General features: G+C 45.8%; 1 protein-coding gene across 1 annotated transcript in view; it reads right to left on the bottom strand.

Annotated features, from left to right (window-relative positions):
• Positions 1-16,550, bottom strand: part of HYDIN (HYDIN axonemal central pair apparatus protein) — a 301,936-nt gene that overhangs the window by 24,655 nt on the left and 260,731 nt on the right. The window contains exons 68-76 of the mRNA XM_045986716.1: positions 15,907-16,114; positions 14,531-14,743; positions 13,922-14,060; positions 12,689-12,854; positions 9,136-9,283; positions 8,488-8,695; positions 7,742-7,963; positions 3,700-3,869; positions 1,464-1,662 (exon numbers count right to left, since the gene is read on the bottom strand). Of these exons, the coding sequence (XP_045842672.1) occupies positions 1,464-1,662; positions 3,700-3,869; positions 7,742-7,963; positions 8,488-8,695; positions 9,136-9,283; positions 12,689-12,854; positions 13,922-14,060; positions 14,531-14,743; positions 15,907-16,114 (1,673 nt within the window). The remainder of the gene's footprint in view (positions 1-1,463; positions 1,663-3,699; positions 3,870-7,741; positions 7,964-8,487; positions 8,696-9,135; positions 9,284-12,688; positions 12,855-13,921; positions 14,061-14,530; positions 14,744-15,906; positions 16,115-16,550) is intronic.

The raw sequence follows: 16,550 nt of genomic DNA on the forward strand, positions 1-16,550 counted from the left end.
AGGGCATGTCTACACTGCACCGGGGAGCTAAAGGAAGGGCAGGATCTAGTCAGTTTGAGTCGGGGTGGGTGTGAGGTTGGAGGTCACCCTGGGGGCAGGGGCACCCTCTGTGGCAAGGCCCTGAGTCGGAGGAGTGGCTCAGTCAAGGCCTGTGGCCGGGAACGAGATCTGCCCCGAGAAGACAGGCTGGCAGGTAGTCAGCCTTTCGTGCTGTAGTTCGTGCCGGGAGAAGCGGGAAGCCAGGACAACATGGAGTGACCCCCTCAGACGCATGTTTTGGGAATGCTCTGGCTTGCGTCTCTCTGGAGACGGGCTGGAAGGTGACAGGAGCTGAGCATTGAGACTACAATGGCGGCTGCAGAGATGCCGCAGTGGACATGCTTCCAAGTCCTCACAAGGCCCTGAGCCCGGTGTTGGCCGGGATGGATCAAGGTCAGGCTGCGCCTGGCCCGCGGGACTCTGCAGCAGCCCCTGCGTGGGTCACTGTCATTTGCTCAGTCCCTAAAGTGCACACCCCCTGCTCCTCAGCTTTCTTGATATCCAGCCGTTTCCATTCGGTCTCCAAAGCTGAGAGTCCCTAGCAGCAGCCTGTGCTCCTGGAGGTCCCCTCAGGATTTTTCCCGAAGGACCTACACACAGTGGGTACAGAGTGAGTGAGTGACTGAATGAGCGGTGAGATCAGAAGAGACCCACCCCCCCCCCCCCCCGCCCTGTCCAGCTTTGGTGCAGACACACTAGGAGGCCATGTCCTGAGGTTCCTCTAGTTTGATTGGAAGGCTGCCAGGGACACCTCCCTCCCAACCCTGCCCCATCTTCTCTGTCTGTGGCAGAAATGTCCTGTGCATTTCTGAGCATCTGGGAAAGACTTCCATCTTCCAGAACATCCTAGTAAAATGCAAATATACTCACCAAACAGACACCTTAAAGGTTTACCAGACACTGGGGAGAAAGGGATTAGCACAGGACTTTCATTAGGAGCGCCTACTTAGAAGCCATGCCCTCAGTCGAGCATAATCCTGGGATCTGTGTCTGGCAGAGATCATTACTCAATGTGGCATTAGAGAAAGATGTTCCACAGTTGAAACGCACATGTGCACACACAGCCAAAATAAATGGCTATCCAAAACAAATCTAGCTTATTAAACCTGAAACAAAACACACCCTGACGTAAGAGGAGAAGGGCGTGCTTGGGATTATGCATCTGATAGTCTCAAACTTGTCCAAGAAAAAGAATGTTTCTCTGGTGCCCGTGATTCCTTATAGCCTATGATTCACTGAAGTTTGGTCTGAGGAAGAGTCAGATTTGACAGTTCACCCTTCAGTGGGACTGGCTGGCCTCTGACAGAGGAGTTTGTGGGCCAGACAGGAGGAGAGGGGAGGAAGAGTGGGCTCAGGGGGGCACAGGTGGCTAGGAGGGCAAAAAGGAGGGTGCCAAGCCTAAGGATCTCATCAAGGTCTCTTACCTTCATTTCGGTTCCTTTCCCTTTGATTTCAATTATTTGCTGTGAGAGCCCATTGATTTCAAAGGGGATGAGTTCTCGGTATTGGATACTTTCTCGAGGATAAAAGGTGATTGGAATCTCCAGTGTCTTTCCTGGCTTTATCACATCGACGCGGAAGTTCACCTCAAGGTATGTGGTATTGGTATACAGACAGTCTAAGCTGCAGAAAATCAGGAGGAAGGTGTAGAAGTTAGAGGGTTCGCATATTTCCATTTTCTCTACAAAGGAAGAGGATCTCCAGGACCAGCCTGTGCTCCTGGAGGTCAGAACACATGTTTAAGTCCCCCAGAAAGACCGAATCCGTCCCCTTCTCTCTCTGAGCTGGGTACTGATGGATTTCCTGCCCTCTGCCCTGAAGTCAGAGGAGGTAAGCATTGGAAGGGACCTTAGCAGTGGTCCAGGCCACGACTCCCTGGTATAATCCATTTCCTTACCCCAAACCACACCCTGAGATCCTGGCAGAACTGGGCCTCAAACTCAAACGTGCCATGGCCCTTTGTTCCATGTAAAGGAAGGAAATACTTCCTGGGGTGCCTGGGTGGCTAAGTAGGTCAAGTGTCTGCCTCTTAACTTCAGCTCAGATCATGATCTCAGGGTCTTGAGATCGAGCCCTGCATCAGGTTCTATGCTGGGCATGGAGCCCGCTTAAGAGTCTCTCTCCTCTCCTTCTGCCCTCTCCCCCCACCCCAACCCTGCGAGAGTGCTCTCTCTCTCTCTACGGAAAAAAAAGGAGAAAGAGGTGGAGGAGGAGGAGGAGAAGTGCTTCCTAAGTAACTGGGGGGCAAAGCACAGAGGAGAGGTGTGTGTTCTGAATCAGATACACAGGAGTTTGGATCTGGGCTCTAAGCACTAACCAGCCATGAGACCTGAGAAAAGTTACTTGCCCTTTGAGCCTCTATGAGCCTCTATTGCCTTATCTGTGAAGCTGGGGTAGTGACAGCTACCTCGTAAGGCTGTTGGGGGCATTAAATGGAATAGAGTGACTGAGTCACTAAGCAGGGCACGGAGGAAAGACTCCACAAAGGCGATCTGTTCTCATTATCACTAGTTGCCCAATTACATGGCGTCTTCGAAGACCATGTCCACTCTACATCCACTTGTGGGTAGGAAGGCACGAGACCTCCCCATTTCAGTACTTCCTTGTCTGTCTTCCAGGTATTTAGAGAAGGAGTCCTGCTAGGCCAATAAACGGAACTGAATGCCTTTCCGGTTGAACTGAATCACGCAGGAAAGAGTGCAGGTAGATAAGAGTTTTAATGAGCATTTCCAATCACATGACACTCTTGTAACGTCCCCTTCAGGTTGATAACCATCAGCATCCCAGCAGCAGCAGCAGCAGATAACCATAACTGAGCACCTCCTATGTTCCAGGCACTGCTCTTAGGGCTCTCTCTGGGGGCTAATTTAATCCTCCTGAGAGCCCCATATGGGAGGCTCTATTATTGTCCACCATCTCAGGCGAGGAGAGGTGAGAACATGTGCCCAAGGCTGCACAGCTAGGGAAGAGCTGGGCTTCAAACTTAGGCCCGTGCTATCTACCCAACACGGCAGCCACTGGACCCATATGGCTGTTCAAATTGAAATTCAAATGCATTAAAATTTAACAAACTAAAAATTCGGTCCCTCAGTTGCACCAGGCACAATTTATGTGCTCTGCAGCCGCATGGAGTCGTAGGCTGCCATACTGGAAGCACAGACATGTAAGAGTTCCCGCGTCCAGGAAAGTTCTATGCATAGTAGTAACCTAGAAAGCCTTGAGGAAACACAGGTCTCTGGGCTAGTCTCTGGAAGTCCTTTTTCGATAGGTCTGGAATAAGGCCCAGAAACCTGTACTGGAACATTCCACACTGGAATGGTGCAGAGACTTAAGCTCGGTATAAATCTGTTATTCACTATGAAGTAATGGCCTGAGAAATTCACTTTTTAACTCTTCAAACCTTGGTTTCCATATCTATTATGTGGGGAAAATAAATGGAAGCCGCTGAACCTCTCATCAGGCATTGCCCCCTCATTTCAAGATTTTCAGCAGAGCAGCTCATGGCTACCCAAGTATTAGAGGTGGGGAAAGGAGACTCGGGATTCATGCCCAGCTGTGTTTGACTCTTTCCCATAATCCTTTTCTGTTTCGACAGCACTTCACCTATACGACCCACGAGGAGCTACAGACTCATCTAGAAGCTCCAGGAAGTCTGCTTACCTCATAGACGTTTCTTCCTTGTTGGTAACAACCAGGATTTGTTTGTATGGGGGCATCCCAGCTTGGTAGATGAAGCAGGTCCCAAAGTTGTAGCTGGTGAAGGAGAAATGAACAGCGGGGCTCACAGCACAGCCTGAGAGGCTGCACAGAAATGTCGGGCCGTGGCTGATCTGCGGGGAGGCAATGGCAGGCAGAGCGGGATTACAAGTGTGAGCAAAGGGCTCCTTGAGTCCCCAGGTGAAGGAGGAAAGCAGTTGGTGATTCCCCCCAACCCCCCCAAAAAATTCAGGTGCTAGGACTCCATGGGCAGAGAATCTGATTCACAGGTTAGAAGTCTGTTTACTTGAGGAAAGCAAAGTGAGACAGTCGCAGTCAGACCCCGCATTGGCTCTGGCAGCGAGGATTCAGCCGGAAGGCAGGAGTGTGGCGGACACTGCTGGTTACTGCCCCCCATCTGCTTCCCAGGGGTGCCCTATTAGCAGGACTCTGCTTAGCTGCCAATGCGCCTGGGGGAAAATACTTGAGTTCCTGTCCTTCCTTGACGCTAAGGGTGGTCCTCAGACATAGTTCTGGTCATCAGGATATAAACAGAAAAGGACAAGAGGGTGTCCTATTTTGAATACAGAGGTGGTCTTGCTGAGAGAGCTGGGTTGCTTGGTTGTTGGTTTTTGTTTGTTTTGCCTTCAGGCTCTTCCCTCTTATTTGCACTTTGAATGCAGACCTAGGGCTGCAGGGGGAAATGGCCATCCTGCGACCAGGAAAGGACAAGGATGACGTCAAAGCACCCTATGTCAAGGGCGAAAGAGTGGAAGACAGAAACAGTATGCGTTATCCCTGGGTTCTCGATAAGATGACACAGGTGCCTATTGGGACATGAACTTAATTTGCTCTTCAGAAACTTTAGCATATGAAATTTGGAAGCTGAAAATTTATTTAAAACAAAATATCTGCTATTTATCCTAAATATCATTAGAAGAAGCATTATAACAGTCATTGGCACAAGTTTTCATAAACAACTTTATAAACTGAAAAACAGTTTAAGGCTTTTAAAGTCTTTATATTTTGTGACTGATTGCCTAGAAAGGGTTAAAATTGACCACCTTCAACTTTTCTGCCAGTTAGAGCAGGAAGGTACTATGATGTGTGTGTATGATGTTTCTTTCTTCAGGAAAACATGGAAGTTCTGAAAAAGATGTTTCTCCAGGGATGCCTGGGTGGCTCAGTTGGTTAAGCGGCTGCCTTCGGCTCAGGTCATGATCCCAGAGTCCTGGGACCAAGTCCCACATCGGGCTCCTTGCTCCGCAGGGAGCCTGCTTCTCCCTCTGCCTCTGCCTGCCACTCTGTCTGCCTGTGCTCACTTGTTCTCTCTCCCTCTGTCTCTGACAAATAAATAAATAAAATCTTAAAAAAAATAGATGTTTCTCCAAAGGGATGGGCTCCTTCTGAGGTGGGGTCAGCAGGGGGCCTGCCTCTTCCCAGGTAAGATGGCTGCAACGTTGCCCTTGAGTTCCAAACTAGGAATTTTACTTTTTTCTAATGAAAAAAAAATTTTTTTTTAGACTGTACTATGACTTCATGTCCCTCTAAATTATGAACTGGCCAGCAACTGACCTTGGGTTCCAATTGTCATACCCCCTGGTTCCCTGTCAGTCACCTTTTCTCTAAGGATATGAATAAAGACCATGTCTCTTCATCTCTTCACTCTGTCAATTCTAGCTTTTGCTATGCAGAGGCTTTTGAGTTTGAGATAGTCTTGCTTTTTATTTTATTTTATTTTTTGTTGCCTGTGCATTTAGCGTCATATCCATGAAGTCACTGCCAAACCAAGTTCATGAAACTCTCCCCTGCTGTTGCCTTCTAGAAGCTTTATGGTTTAAGGACTTATGTTGAAGTCTTTAATCCATTTGCAGATGACTTCCTGGTATGGTGTAAAGGCTCAGCTTCATTCTTTTGCATATGGATCTCCAATTCTCCCAGCACCATTTGCCAAAGAGGCTCTCCTTTGTGGGTACTTGGCAACTTTGTCAAAGATTGGTTGGCAGTATATGTGTGCATTTATTTCTGGGGCTCTCTATTCTGTTCCATTGGTCTATGTGTCTGTCTCCATGCTAGTACTCTGCGATTTTGATGATGGTAGCTTTATAATATATTTTGAAATCAGGATGAAGGATGCCTCTAGCCTTGTTCTTCTTTCTCAGGATTGATTGGCTATTTGTGGTCTTTTGTGACTTCATGTGAATCGCAGAATTGTTTTCCTGTATTTGTGCCATTGGAATTTTGATAGGGATAACACTGAATCCATAGATGGCTTTGGGTAGCATGGAAATTTTAACAATATTAAGGCTTTCCACTCATGAACACAGGATGTCTTTCCATTTGTCTGTGTCTTTAATTTCTTTTATCAGTGCTTGTAGTTTTCAGTATATAAGTCTTTCATCACCTTAGTTTATTCAGGAGAATTGAATCCTTTTCTGTGATATTGTAAATGAGATTATTTTCCTAATTTCTTTTCAGATAATTTCTCGTTAGTGTATAGGAAAGCAACTGATTTTTGTTTGTTGACTTTGTGTTCTGCAACTGTACTGAATTATTTTATTAATTCTAATAGATTTTTTTAATTTAAAAATTTTATATATTCATTTTATAGAGAGAGCATGTGGGGAGGGTGGCGTGCAGCAGGCAGAGAGAGAGGGAGAAGCAGACTGCCCAAAGAGCAGGGAGCCTTATGTGGGGCTTGATCCAGGACCCCAGGATCATGACCTGAGCTGAAGGCAGAGGCTTAACCAACTGAGCCACCCAGGAGCCCCAATTCTATTCACAGATTTTTTTAATGGAATATTTTGGGTTTTCTATATATAAGATCACGTTGTCTGCACACAGGGACAATTTTACCTCTTCCTTTCCAATTTGGATACATTTTCTCTTCTTATCTAATGGCTCTGCCTAGGCCTTCCAGAAGTGGTGAGAGTGGGCATCCTTGCCTTGGTCCTGATCTTAAAGGAAAAGCTTTTAGCTTTTCACTGATGAGCATGAGGTTAGCTGTGAGCTTTTCATATCTGACCTTTATTATGTTGGGGGTACTTTCTTTCTAATCCTAGTTTGTCGAGAGTTTTTATCATGAATTTTGTCAAATGCTTTTTGCCACTTCCATTGAGATGATCATGTGATTTTTATCCTTTATTCTGTTAATGTCCGATATCACATTAATTGGTCTTTGTATATTGAACCATCCTGGCATCTGAGAGGTATGTCCCACTTGGTTGTAGTGTGTGATCTTTTCAGTGTATTGTTGGATTTGATTTACTGGTATTGTGTTGAGGACTGTTCTACCTGTATTCATTAGAGATATTGGCCCATAGCTTTTATTTCTTGTGGTGTCTTTGTTTGGCTTTGGTACCCAGAAGAATTGAAGTCAGGACCTTGAAGAGGTGTTAACACTCTCACGTTCAGTGTAGCACTAGTCACGGTAGTCAAGGTGTGCAGACAACCCGAATGTTCGACAGGTGAATAAAGAAAATGAGGCATATACACACAATTCAGCCATTTTTCTTGAATAAATGATCCTAAGATTCTTGCTAGCCTTTGGTTAACTTCAAGAGTTCTGAAAAAAATGCTGTTGCTAGTTTTTGCCAGTGTTCTCATCACTATGGGAGAGCAGCTCTCTGGCGGTCCTTCTCTGCCACTCCTGCGGGCATCATGATTCCTTGGTTATTCATTCAATGACGTATCTTGGAAAATGTTATACATATTTTGTCTCTCTTACTTCCTCTGCACCTCCCACCCATCTCCCTTATTCATTTTAATAGCTGCATAGGATTCCAGTGCATGGATGGTTCACTGCTTTGCAATGAACACTTATCCACTGGGCACCTCAACTGTGGATGAACCCTTTATACTAGAAATTGTGAGACTGTTTCCAACACGACCACTCTCCAGGAGCTTCTGGAAGGGTGGAGAAGACAAGGAACATACAGGAGAATTAATCTCTCAAGAGAGAGTGCTGGGAGTGCTTTCAGGGTCAGACAATGTTAAATGGTCTCACCTTGATTCTGAGTTCCAGGCCTTTCAAGACACACTTCTTAAATGGCTGGAAAGACACAGAGGCATGTGCAGTCTGCCCCACATCCACACTGCCATCGATGGGGGAAAATTCCAAGTATTGCAATAGGGATTTGGGCCCAGATAGTTCCGCCTGGAAGCTGAAGTTGAATTTTCCAGTGTTGATAAAGCTGAGTTCACACTGAACACATTCGTTCAACTCTACCTGAGAGACAGAGAACAGAGTAGTATGTTCACGGAATGCAAATCATGGTTCCCTTCTCTGGGGTTAGGATATGTAAAATGTTGGGGAAAAATATCCTTTGGGAGATAGGGATGAGAGATGATGTTAGTGAGCTGAGTATCATGGGCTTCATGTAGTCAGATATTCCACCAAGAGCTACTAAATGATGGGGGGCCTCATACCTGAAGTGTCAGGTGGCAATTTAATTTTTAGACAGCCCTTGGTGGACAAACATCCTTCCTGTATGTTGAAATCAAGTATTCCTCCCTTCCCTACCATCTCTCCACCCCCTGAAAGATAAAATAAGTTTTCACATCAAAACTATATGCATTCTGAGGGTGGAGATGCTTCTGGCATGTTGCTGTTCTTCTGGTCTCCCTGGCACTTGAAACAGAGAGATACAGCTAACATTCCCTTGTATTGCCTTTCCCAGCCAGTATGGAAACAGAGAAAGAGAGAGAGGCAGAGGAGAGAGAGAATGAATCAAGGTTCTCTCACACTCTTACCTCATAGAAGTTGATAATGTTAGTCTCTTTGGGAGTCAGGAGAGTGATCAAGCCAGTCCTGTCCTTGCACTTGACCTCTGCATTCATAGTGTACCCCTCAGCCTTGACATTTAAAGTCAGAGGGTGAGCTTTCTTTTTCACATTGCAGATCAAATTAAAGTTCACATCTCCCTCCTGCTTTGGTGTGAAGAAAATATCAACCGGGAACCTGGTTGGGGAAGAAGAGAGCAGATTAGTTGCCAAGGCCAACCCGTTATAACCTGCTAAAGAATGTGAGCCTGATGGGTTAGCACACGCTCTATGAGGAAAAGGAACTGTCATTCCAAATTACGATGAGTTTTGAAGATTTGCCATTCATGGCGGGACACTGCTTTATGATTTCACAGATAGAACAGAAAGAAAGGAAAAGAATATAAACATGAGAGAAAAATATTGAGAAGAAGGTCTTAAAATTCTCAGTGTCCTACAATTTATCAGGAAAATGAACAATGGAAAAGAAGGAGGACAGGGATGGGATTGTTCATATAAATTTTAGAGTCGGAAGAGATGTGATACAGAGCACTCTGGGGGAAATGCATTCTCCTGGCTAGCAGGTCTAGAACCCTTGCTATAATGGGGGTGTGTGGTTGTGGGGGACTTTTTCTTTACCTGGACAGTGGTGGGATCCAACCTTCCATGGGACATATGACCAGGCTGTTGCTGAAACCTTCGGAATACCGGGAGTTGTCCTGGAAGGCAAAATAGAACCCCTGCTCCTCCTTGTTGATGATGTGCACGGTCTCCCTGGCTTCTCTGCCTAAGGGAGAAACAGCAGCCCTGAATGAAGGCCTCACGCCTGCTCCTGAAGCATTCAGCAGATACTGCTCCTCAAACAAGAGGAAAAGCCTTCACAGAAAAAACTTTTCAACTTCTTTTCTCTCTTCTCCCAAGCTCTTCAGTCTTTGACTACCTCCCTTCCTTCTGCTCCACAAGGGACTTGCTTCCCCTGGCGAGATTCACCTCTCTCCTTCTAGAACTTTATTCCATCACTTTCCTGCTCCTGCTGGGTGGCCCCTCTGCCTTGGTCGCAGCTGTCCCGAGGTGATTCTGATGACATCATTTTCTCTCTTTGTTCCTTTGGAACCAATGCCTTCCTGCTTTTGGTAATGAGGGCTTCACCCTCCCTGGCAGGCCATGTCTCTGTAGATAGTCTCTGCATTATACTCTTTCGAATCAGAGCTCAGGTATGTTGTGAGAGTCCTGACAGGGCCTGAATATGTCTTCTGTAACTATTTTGCTTCTTCTTACTTTCCTTGATTATTGTAGAGCATTTGTTTTTTAACATACACTTTAGAACCATTTTATCTAATTCTCCCTCTGCCCCCAATTCTTTTGGGATTAAGGCTGCCAGATTTAGGAAATATTTTTTTAGTAAAAGTATGTCCCAAATACTGCATGACATACTTGTATTGGCATACTGATACTAAAAAATTACTCACTGTTATCTGAAATTCAAATGTGACTATGCATCCTGTATTTTATCTGGCAACACCAGTTGGAATTCTAATTGGAACTTGATTAAGTTTGTATTTAATCTTGAGAGAACTGGTAAACGTTCACATCTTGTTTGAGGGCCTTTTAATAAGATTTTATAGTTTTCTTCATATAAGTCCTGTGCTTTTCTTGTTACATTTATCCTTAGATATTATATAGGTTTTGTCAATATCGAATGGATTTTTTTTTCTGTTTCTGGGTGCCTATTGCTAAAAGAAAGAGAAAACTTGATTTTTACATAATTGTCTTGCATCTAGCCGCTTACTAAATTTTTTTGTTGATTCTAGTGGTTTGTTTTGCTTTTCTCTAGAGCCTCTGGATGTTTTCTATGTAAGAAGTCACCAGCAACAGCAAATGAGATAGTTTTGTCTCTTTTTCCTTAATGTTTATGCCAATTCTTGAATTTTCTTGTTTTATTGTATCTGCTAACTAAAATCACAAAGAAAGTATTCAATAATAATGATGATAATGAGCATCCTTGCCTAATTCCTGATTTTTCACTGAAGTGGTTTCAGTGTTTAATTACAGTATAATATCTGCCTCTTGATTTTGGTTAGTCTTTTTTTTTTTTTTTTTTGAGGAAGAGGGAGAGAGGGAGGGAGAGTGAGCATGAGTGTATGTGTGAGCAGGGTTGGGGGGAGGGGCAGAGGGAGAGAGAATCCCAAGCAGGCTCCACTCTCAACCCAAAGCCCCATGCGAGGCTCCATCTCATGACCCTGAGATCTAAGTTGAAATCAAGAGTCAGATGCTTAACTGACTGAGCCACCCAGGTGCCCCTGGATAGTCTTCTCTATTTAAGTTTTCCCCTCTATTCCTTCCTATCTTACAATTAGAATTTTTCTTAAGAATTTCTGCAATGACTTTTTAGTGTATATTCATATGATCACCTGGTTGTTCTTTAATCTGTTGATATAATCATTATATTGAAATGCACTACCCTTGCATTCCCAGATTAAATTCTGTTCGTCTTGCTGTTGCTGTTTCTATTTATTTAATAAATCTTTTTTTTTTAAGATTTCATTTATTTATTTGACAGACAGAGATCACAAGTAGGCAGAGAGGCAGGCGGGGGTGGGGTGGGGAGCAGGCTTCCTGTTGAGCAGAGAGCCCAATGCAGGGCTCCATCCCAGGGCCCTGAGATCATGACCTGAGCCGAAGGCAGAGGCTTTAACCCACTGAGCCACCCAGGAGCCCCTCTATTAATTTAATTTAATTTAAATTCCAGTTAGTTAACAGTATTCTATTAGGCTCAGGTGTGTCATATAGTGATTCACCACTCCCATACCCCACCCGGTGCGCATCATGACAAGAGCACTCCTTAGTCCCCATCACCTGTTTCTTCACCTCTACCCCTCCCCTCTGGTAACCATCCATTTGTTCCCTATAGTCAAGAGTACTGTTATTATTCTTATGATGTACTGGCCATTTATTTGTTCAAAACCCTCTGGAACATCACAGTCTCCTCCCACATACTTATATGTATCAGTATAAGAAATGTATGGAAATAGTACATAACAGACTGTTAACATGGGCTTCTTTTGATGGAAAGGATAGGTGGAGATAAAATAAATTTTCCTTATATAATAGACTTATTGTCTTATTATGAAGTATATTATTTTTCTAAATATAAAAATCTAATGAGTTACTAAAAATCCTCTCCTTTAGTTGTATTTTAGACACACACACACACACACACACACACACACACACACACCCTGCATCCATGTGATAAGGGACCTGGTGATCACTTCCTTTATTTCCTTCAGGTCTCTGATCAAATGTCACTTTCCCACTGCCTAGTGGCATCTTTATTCTACCTACCCTGCTTTACTCTTCTCTGGAATAGTTATTAACATCTGACATGCTGTATGTTTTTCTTTTTTAGTAGTCTGCTTTCTTTTCTTTTTTTTTTTTTTAAAGATTTTATTTATTTATTTGTCAGAGAGAACCAGGGAGAGAGAGAGAGAGAGAGAGAGAAAGAGAGTGAGAAAGAGCATACAAGTAGGGGGAGAGGCAGGCAGAGGGAGAAGCAGGCTCCTCACTGAGCAAGAAGTCCAATGTGGGACTTGATCCCAGGACCTGAGATCATGACCTGAGCAGAAGGCAGGTGCTTAACTGACTGAGCTCCCCAGGCCTCCCTTGCTGGTCTGCTTTCTATTACTAGAATATAACCACTGGGAGGGTGGGGACTTTGGCTTTACCCACGGCATTCTCAGCTCACAGAACCGTGCCTGGGTCATACAAGGGCTCAGTAATACTTATTGAGCTGAATAAATACATGAAAAGATGTCAGAGAAATCTGATCACTGGGGCGCAGACTGAGAGACGAATAAGTACAGTACGTCCTCCGGAGGCAAGTGCAAGGAAGACAGGGATGACACAGGGCTCTGGAAATGGACACAGTCAGTCCAGGCCTTCAAGGAACCTAACAAGCAGAATCTGCAGCAAGGCTCCTGAATTCTCATAGGTTATTAGTGTGTGGATTTAGAAGATACCTGGTGGAAGTTAGATGGAGAGATAAATATTTCTTGGCTTTGTGAACAGTGATAGAGAACCTCTGACGGGCACCAGGACAAGTTTGCCACCCAAGTCTGCTCCTGGAAGTCATTGCTGGGTCAGCCCTCACAGGTCCCACCAACTCACACATAAACCAACAGGGCAGGCTTACCAATGAGGAGACAACTGAAGTTGAGGTGTGACTTGTCCAGATTGATGAGAGGATCGGTGGCTTTGCCCACCAGTAGGAAAGGGACGGTGATGTTGTGTTCAGGGATTAAGAAAGTCCAGAAGGCTTCTGTGATGTCCAGATGGGAAGGTGTGAACTGGAAGGTAATCTAAGAAGACAGTTGGGAACAGAGGGGTAAAAGGTGTTTCTGTTTGCTTGTTCCACATGCCCTTGGAGGCTTCCTGGTGCTGGGGTTACGATGGCTGACATTATCAGGTCACCCCTCCCTTTCTGCTGTCTCTGTGAAGGCATGTAAGTACAGCTGTTTCAGCAACATCAATGTCTGCTTGGACCCTGCCCACAGGTCCTTCTGAGGGGGTCTACCCTCCTCCCCACAGTCTCTGGTGGCTGGACTGCCATATTTCACACCATGTCTTTGTTTGGCATGTAAAAACAGAGAGAATCTGAGAGAAATATGGAATTTTAGCTTTTCCCAAAAAGTTCAGGAAAATTGGCAGCCCTGGGTCACTTGTTTGTATATGGTCAACTGACAGAGAAGCACAGCAGCCAGCCAGGGGTGGGCTCAGCATTCCTTGTCATTGTCCCCTGGGCCTGCTCCATTCATTCGTGGGACCTGCCTTAAGGCATTTGAATTCATCATTTCTATTTCCTGGATCTATCTCTGCCTGAGATTCTCTGTGGAATTTATAGGATATGGGGTCTATCATTCTGTTTTGGCCAATGAATTCATGCTTCCCTAGGTCTGACCCCACACTCCAGTCCCCACACCGCTGCGTAAACATGAGGACTGAGCTGTGGGACAGGACTCACTTTTCTGACCAAGTAAAAACATACCTGTATACTTTTACCACTGTCAGTCCCTTGGGGAAAAAAACAAGTCTTCCTGTTTCTCTCTGGGTCCTAGAATCCCCAGCCATTAGTGCCCAGCTCCTCTTCCCTGCTTTAATAGTTTCAGTTTTTAAAACTGCAAATGCTAGAACTCTCCATCTCTCCATGGCCAACCAAGGGAGTGCAGGTATGTCTTGTTCATGAGGACAGCCTCCTGTCTATGCCACTCAAGAAATCCTTATTGATTCATGCACCCTCAGGCTGTGCCCCTCACTCTACCTATGGTCTACCGCACACTTGCTATCCAGAGAGACAGAGAGAGAGAGAGAGAGAGAGAGAGAGAGAGTGTAAAGTCTTTCATCAGGCGGTCTTCATTCACATACACACCTCAGCTTTCTTTTCCGGGTGGATGAGGCCCTTCTCTGTAAGGCATGTGAAGGCTGGAGGGTTCTGGAGACTTTCAGTTTCTTCGGAGATCCAGCAGAAGGTGTAGGTGGTGTTAGTGGGGTTCAGGATTGTAAAAGTCCTGGCCGAGGAGGAAGAATTGATCACAGAGAGAGACACGGGGGGGTTGAGGAATAAGACACACTTTCTTACGATCTTCTCTAGCACAGCCCTCCCTATCTGGGAAGTAGAACTTATCTGGCACTTCATTAACATAGAAATGAAAACTGCATCTCAACTGGGGCTCCAGACTACGGCTGGCGAACTGGACTTTGGAGTAATAATGATGCCCAGGGTGCTTCTGTCCCACTGATCCTCTGTTGGTAAGGGGGTGGTCAGGGATTCTGTTTATGTCTTCCAAATTTTTCCCAGTGTTGATACTAAGGAGACCAAATCCAGCTTCCTTACTAGAGCAGTTCTCTGAAGTCTAACCCCAGTAGTTCAAGCTCACTTTTAGGATTTAGTCTCACTGACTTCCCTGAATTCTTCCTCCCCATTCTTTAGAAGGACAGAGTGATGGGAACTCAACTGATGCAAACCTAGGCAACTCACCGGAGACTCTTCCCTCCTATGCCCACACTGGTGAACTCAATCACCCGGGTGTTGGGGTCCAGAGCCCCACCCCCAGGCCCTCGGAGGTCTGGGTTGCGCCGATGACCGCTGATGTAGTCGGAGTGTTTCAGGTCAAAATGGCAGAAGGGCAAGCAGCTCCGCCCTTTCGTTGTTAGGACTGGACCCTGCTCCCCGGGCGGCAAGTTAGGAATCCTGAGAGGATAAAGTTATTCTTACTTATTTTTAAATCAGTTATTGCTTTCAGAGTTGGAAATGAATTATTATGTCCACCAGAATGTGAGCTCCAAGAAAGCAGAGGCTGTCCTGATCAACGACACAATCTCAGTCCCTGAACAGTGCGTGATACATGGTAGGTGCTGACTCATTAACTGTTGAGTGGATGGACTCAGGAATGCGCTGAGGAGGAGGGGTTGAATTCTGCCTCCTTTTCTGTATCTAAGTATAGCCTCGGGTTATCCCTCCAGCAGTGGTGACAAAATCTCCCTGTTGTAAACTGAGCAGAGAGTCTTACCCTCTGGGTCCTCTCATAGGCACCTACTGGGATATGAACATGGGACAGAAAAATCCTAAAAGAGTATCCTGAGTGCCTTGGAGAAGGTGAGGTGGATGTGGTCAGACTTAGCCCCAGCACCAAGTTCAGGCAGATGTGGGGGAGGGTCCCTGTGGTGGACTGTGGGACTCCACAAGGCTCTCATGGCCCATGTAGGTCTGTCTACCCCATGCTGGGGTTCATACAGTCCTCTGTAGGTGGGTGTTCTGCATGGAGCTTTCCTGGGAGTGGTTAGCATATCAGGAGCTTTCAGTGCTATAAGTTACTAGATTGGCTTTTCTGGAACTGGGTGTGGGCCCTTCTATTCCTCACCGACGTGTCAGGTCCACGCCTCCACCAGCAGGGATGTGTATGGGATAATTGTGTGTCAGGTTCTCTGCTAAGTCTTCACTTGAATTGGCTCATTTAAGGTTCATGGTGATAGTACAAGGTGGGTATTGCTGTTTGCTTTCTACATAAGGAAACCAAGTCTCAGAAAACATACAAGAAAGTTTTCCTAAGTTCGTGTGTGCCCAAGGACTGGAACCCATCTGTCTGTCAGCCATTCTGTTGCTCAGTGGAATCCTGTATGTGGCTGGGCAGGAGGAAGGGGGCAGGAGGAAGAGTCTAGAGAGTGTTGGTGAGCGAAACAAAAGGCCCAATTCTCTGTATATTCCAAGCCCTGGCCCCTTTGAATCTTCCAAAAAGGAAATGTGACCATTTAGGTGCTGTGGAGGGGCCCAAGGCTGGAAAGAATAGTGGTAGTGGTGGGACAAAAGAGAGGACAGGAGATGCCAAACTTTGTTCTGGGAGCACTTCTCCTTACTGGCAGAAAAGATGGCCCTCGAAGTCTCCAGCCTCCAGCGGGGAGAATTTCACTTTGAGCTTCTGAGTCTTGCCTGCAGGCACAGTGCCTGAGGAGGGCTCCACAGAGAAGGGTGGCAGGGAAACGTCGTTCCAGTGGTCGTTGGCGCTGTCCAGGGTGCTGACCGTGTGCAGCGTGCCCTGGCTAAGCTGGTCTTTTTGAGAGGAACCTGGGGGAAAACAGAGACAGCCAGTGATGTTCTGCATTTGCAGTGGGAGAGCAGGTGGAAGGCAACACACTCACAGGTCCAGAGGGACCCTCTGTGGGGTCTGTGGGCTCACCTCTTCTAGCAGGTATGCTTAATCTTGGGCACTGGGGGCAAGGAATTGGCTTACATCTCTCATAGGAGACTCCTGAAAATACTTCTATTAATTCTACAAGTTTTTCAAGCTGTTTCCTTTTGGCTCAAGGGGGTGGGTCAAAGAGATGTCTCTAGGTATTCTGCCTCAAGAATAAGGGGATATGAACCTAATTTTTGGAGAATCATTGTTTTAAAAAAAGGGGTTCACAACCTGGGGGCCCATTCAAAAGGTCCGTGAATCTCCAAAACTGCAACAACAGTAACAAGTATCTGTCCACCAAGTGTTGAGCCCTTTTCCAAGGAC

This window comes from Meles meles, chromosome 19 (assembly GCF_922984935.1).
Source record: "Meles meles chromosome 19, mMelMel3.1 paternal haplotype, whole genome shotgun sequence".
In the NCBI taxonomy this organism is placed as follows: domain Eukaryota; kingdom Metazoa; phylum Chordata; class Mammalia; order Carnivora; family Mustelidae; genus Meles; species Meles meles.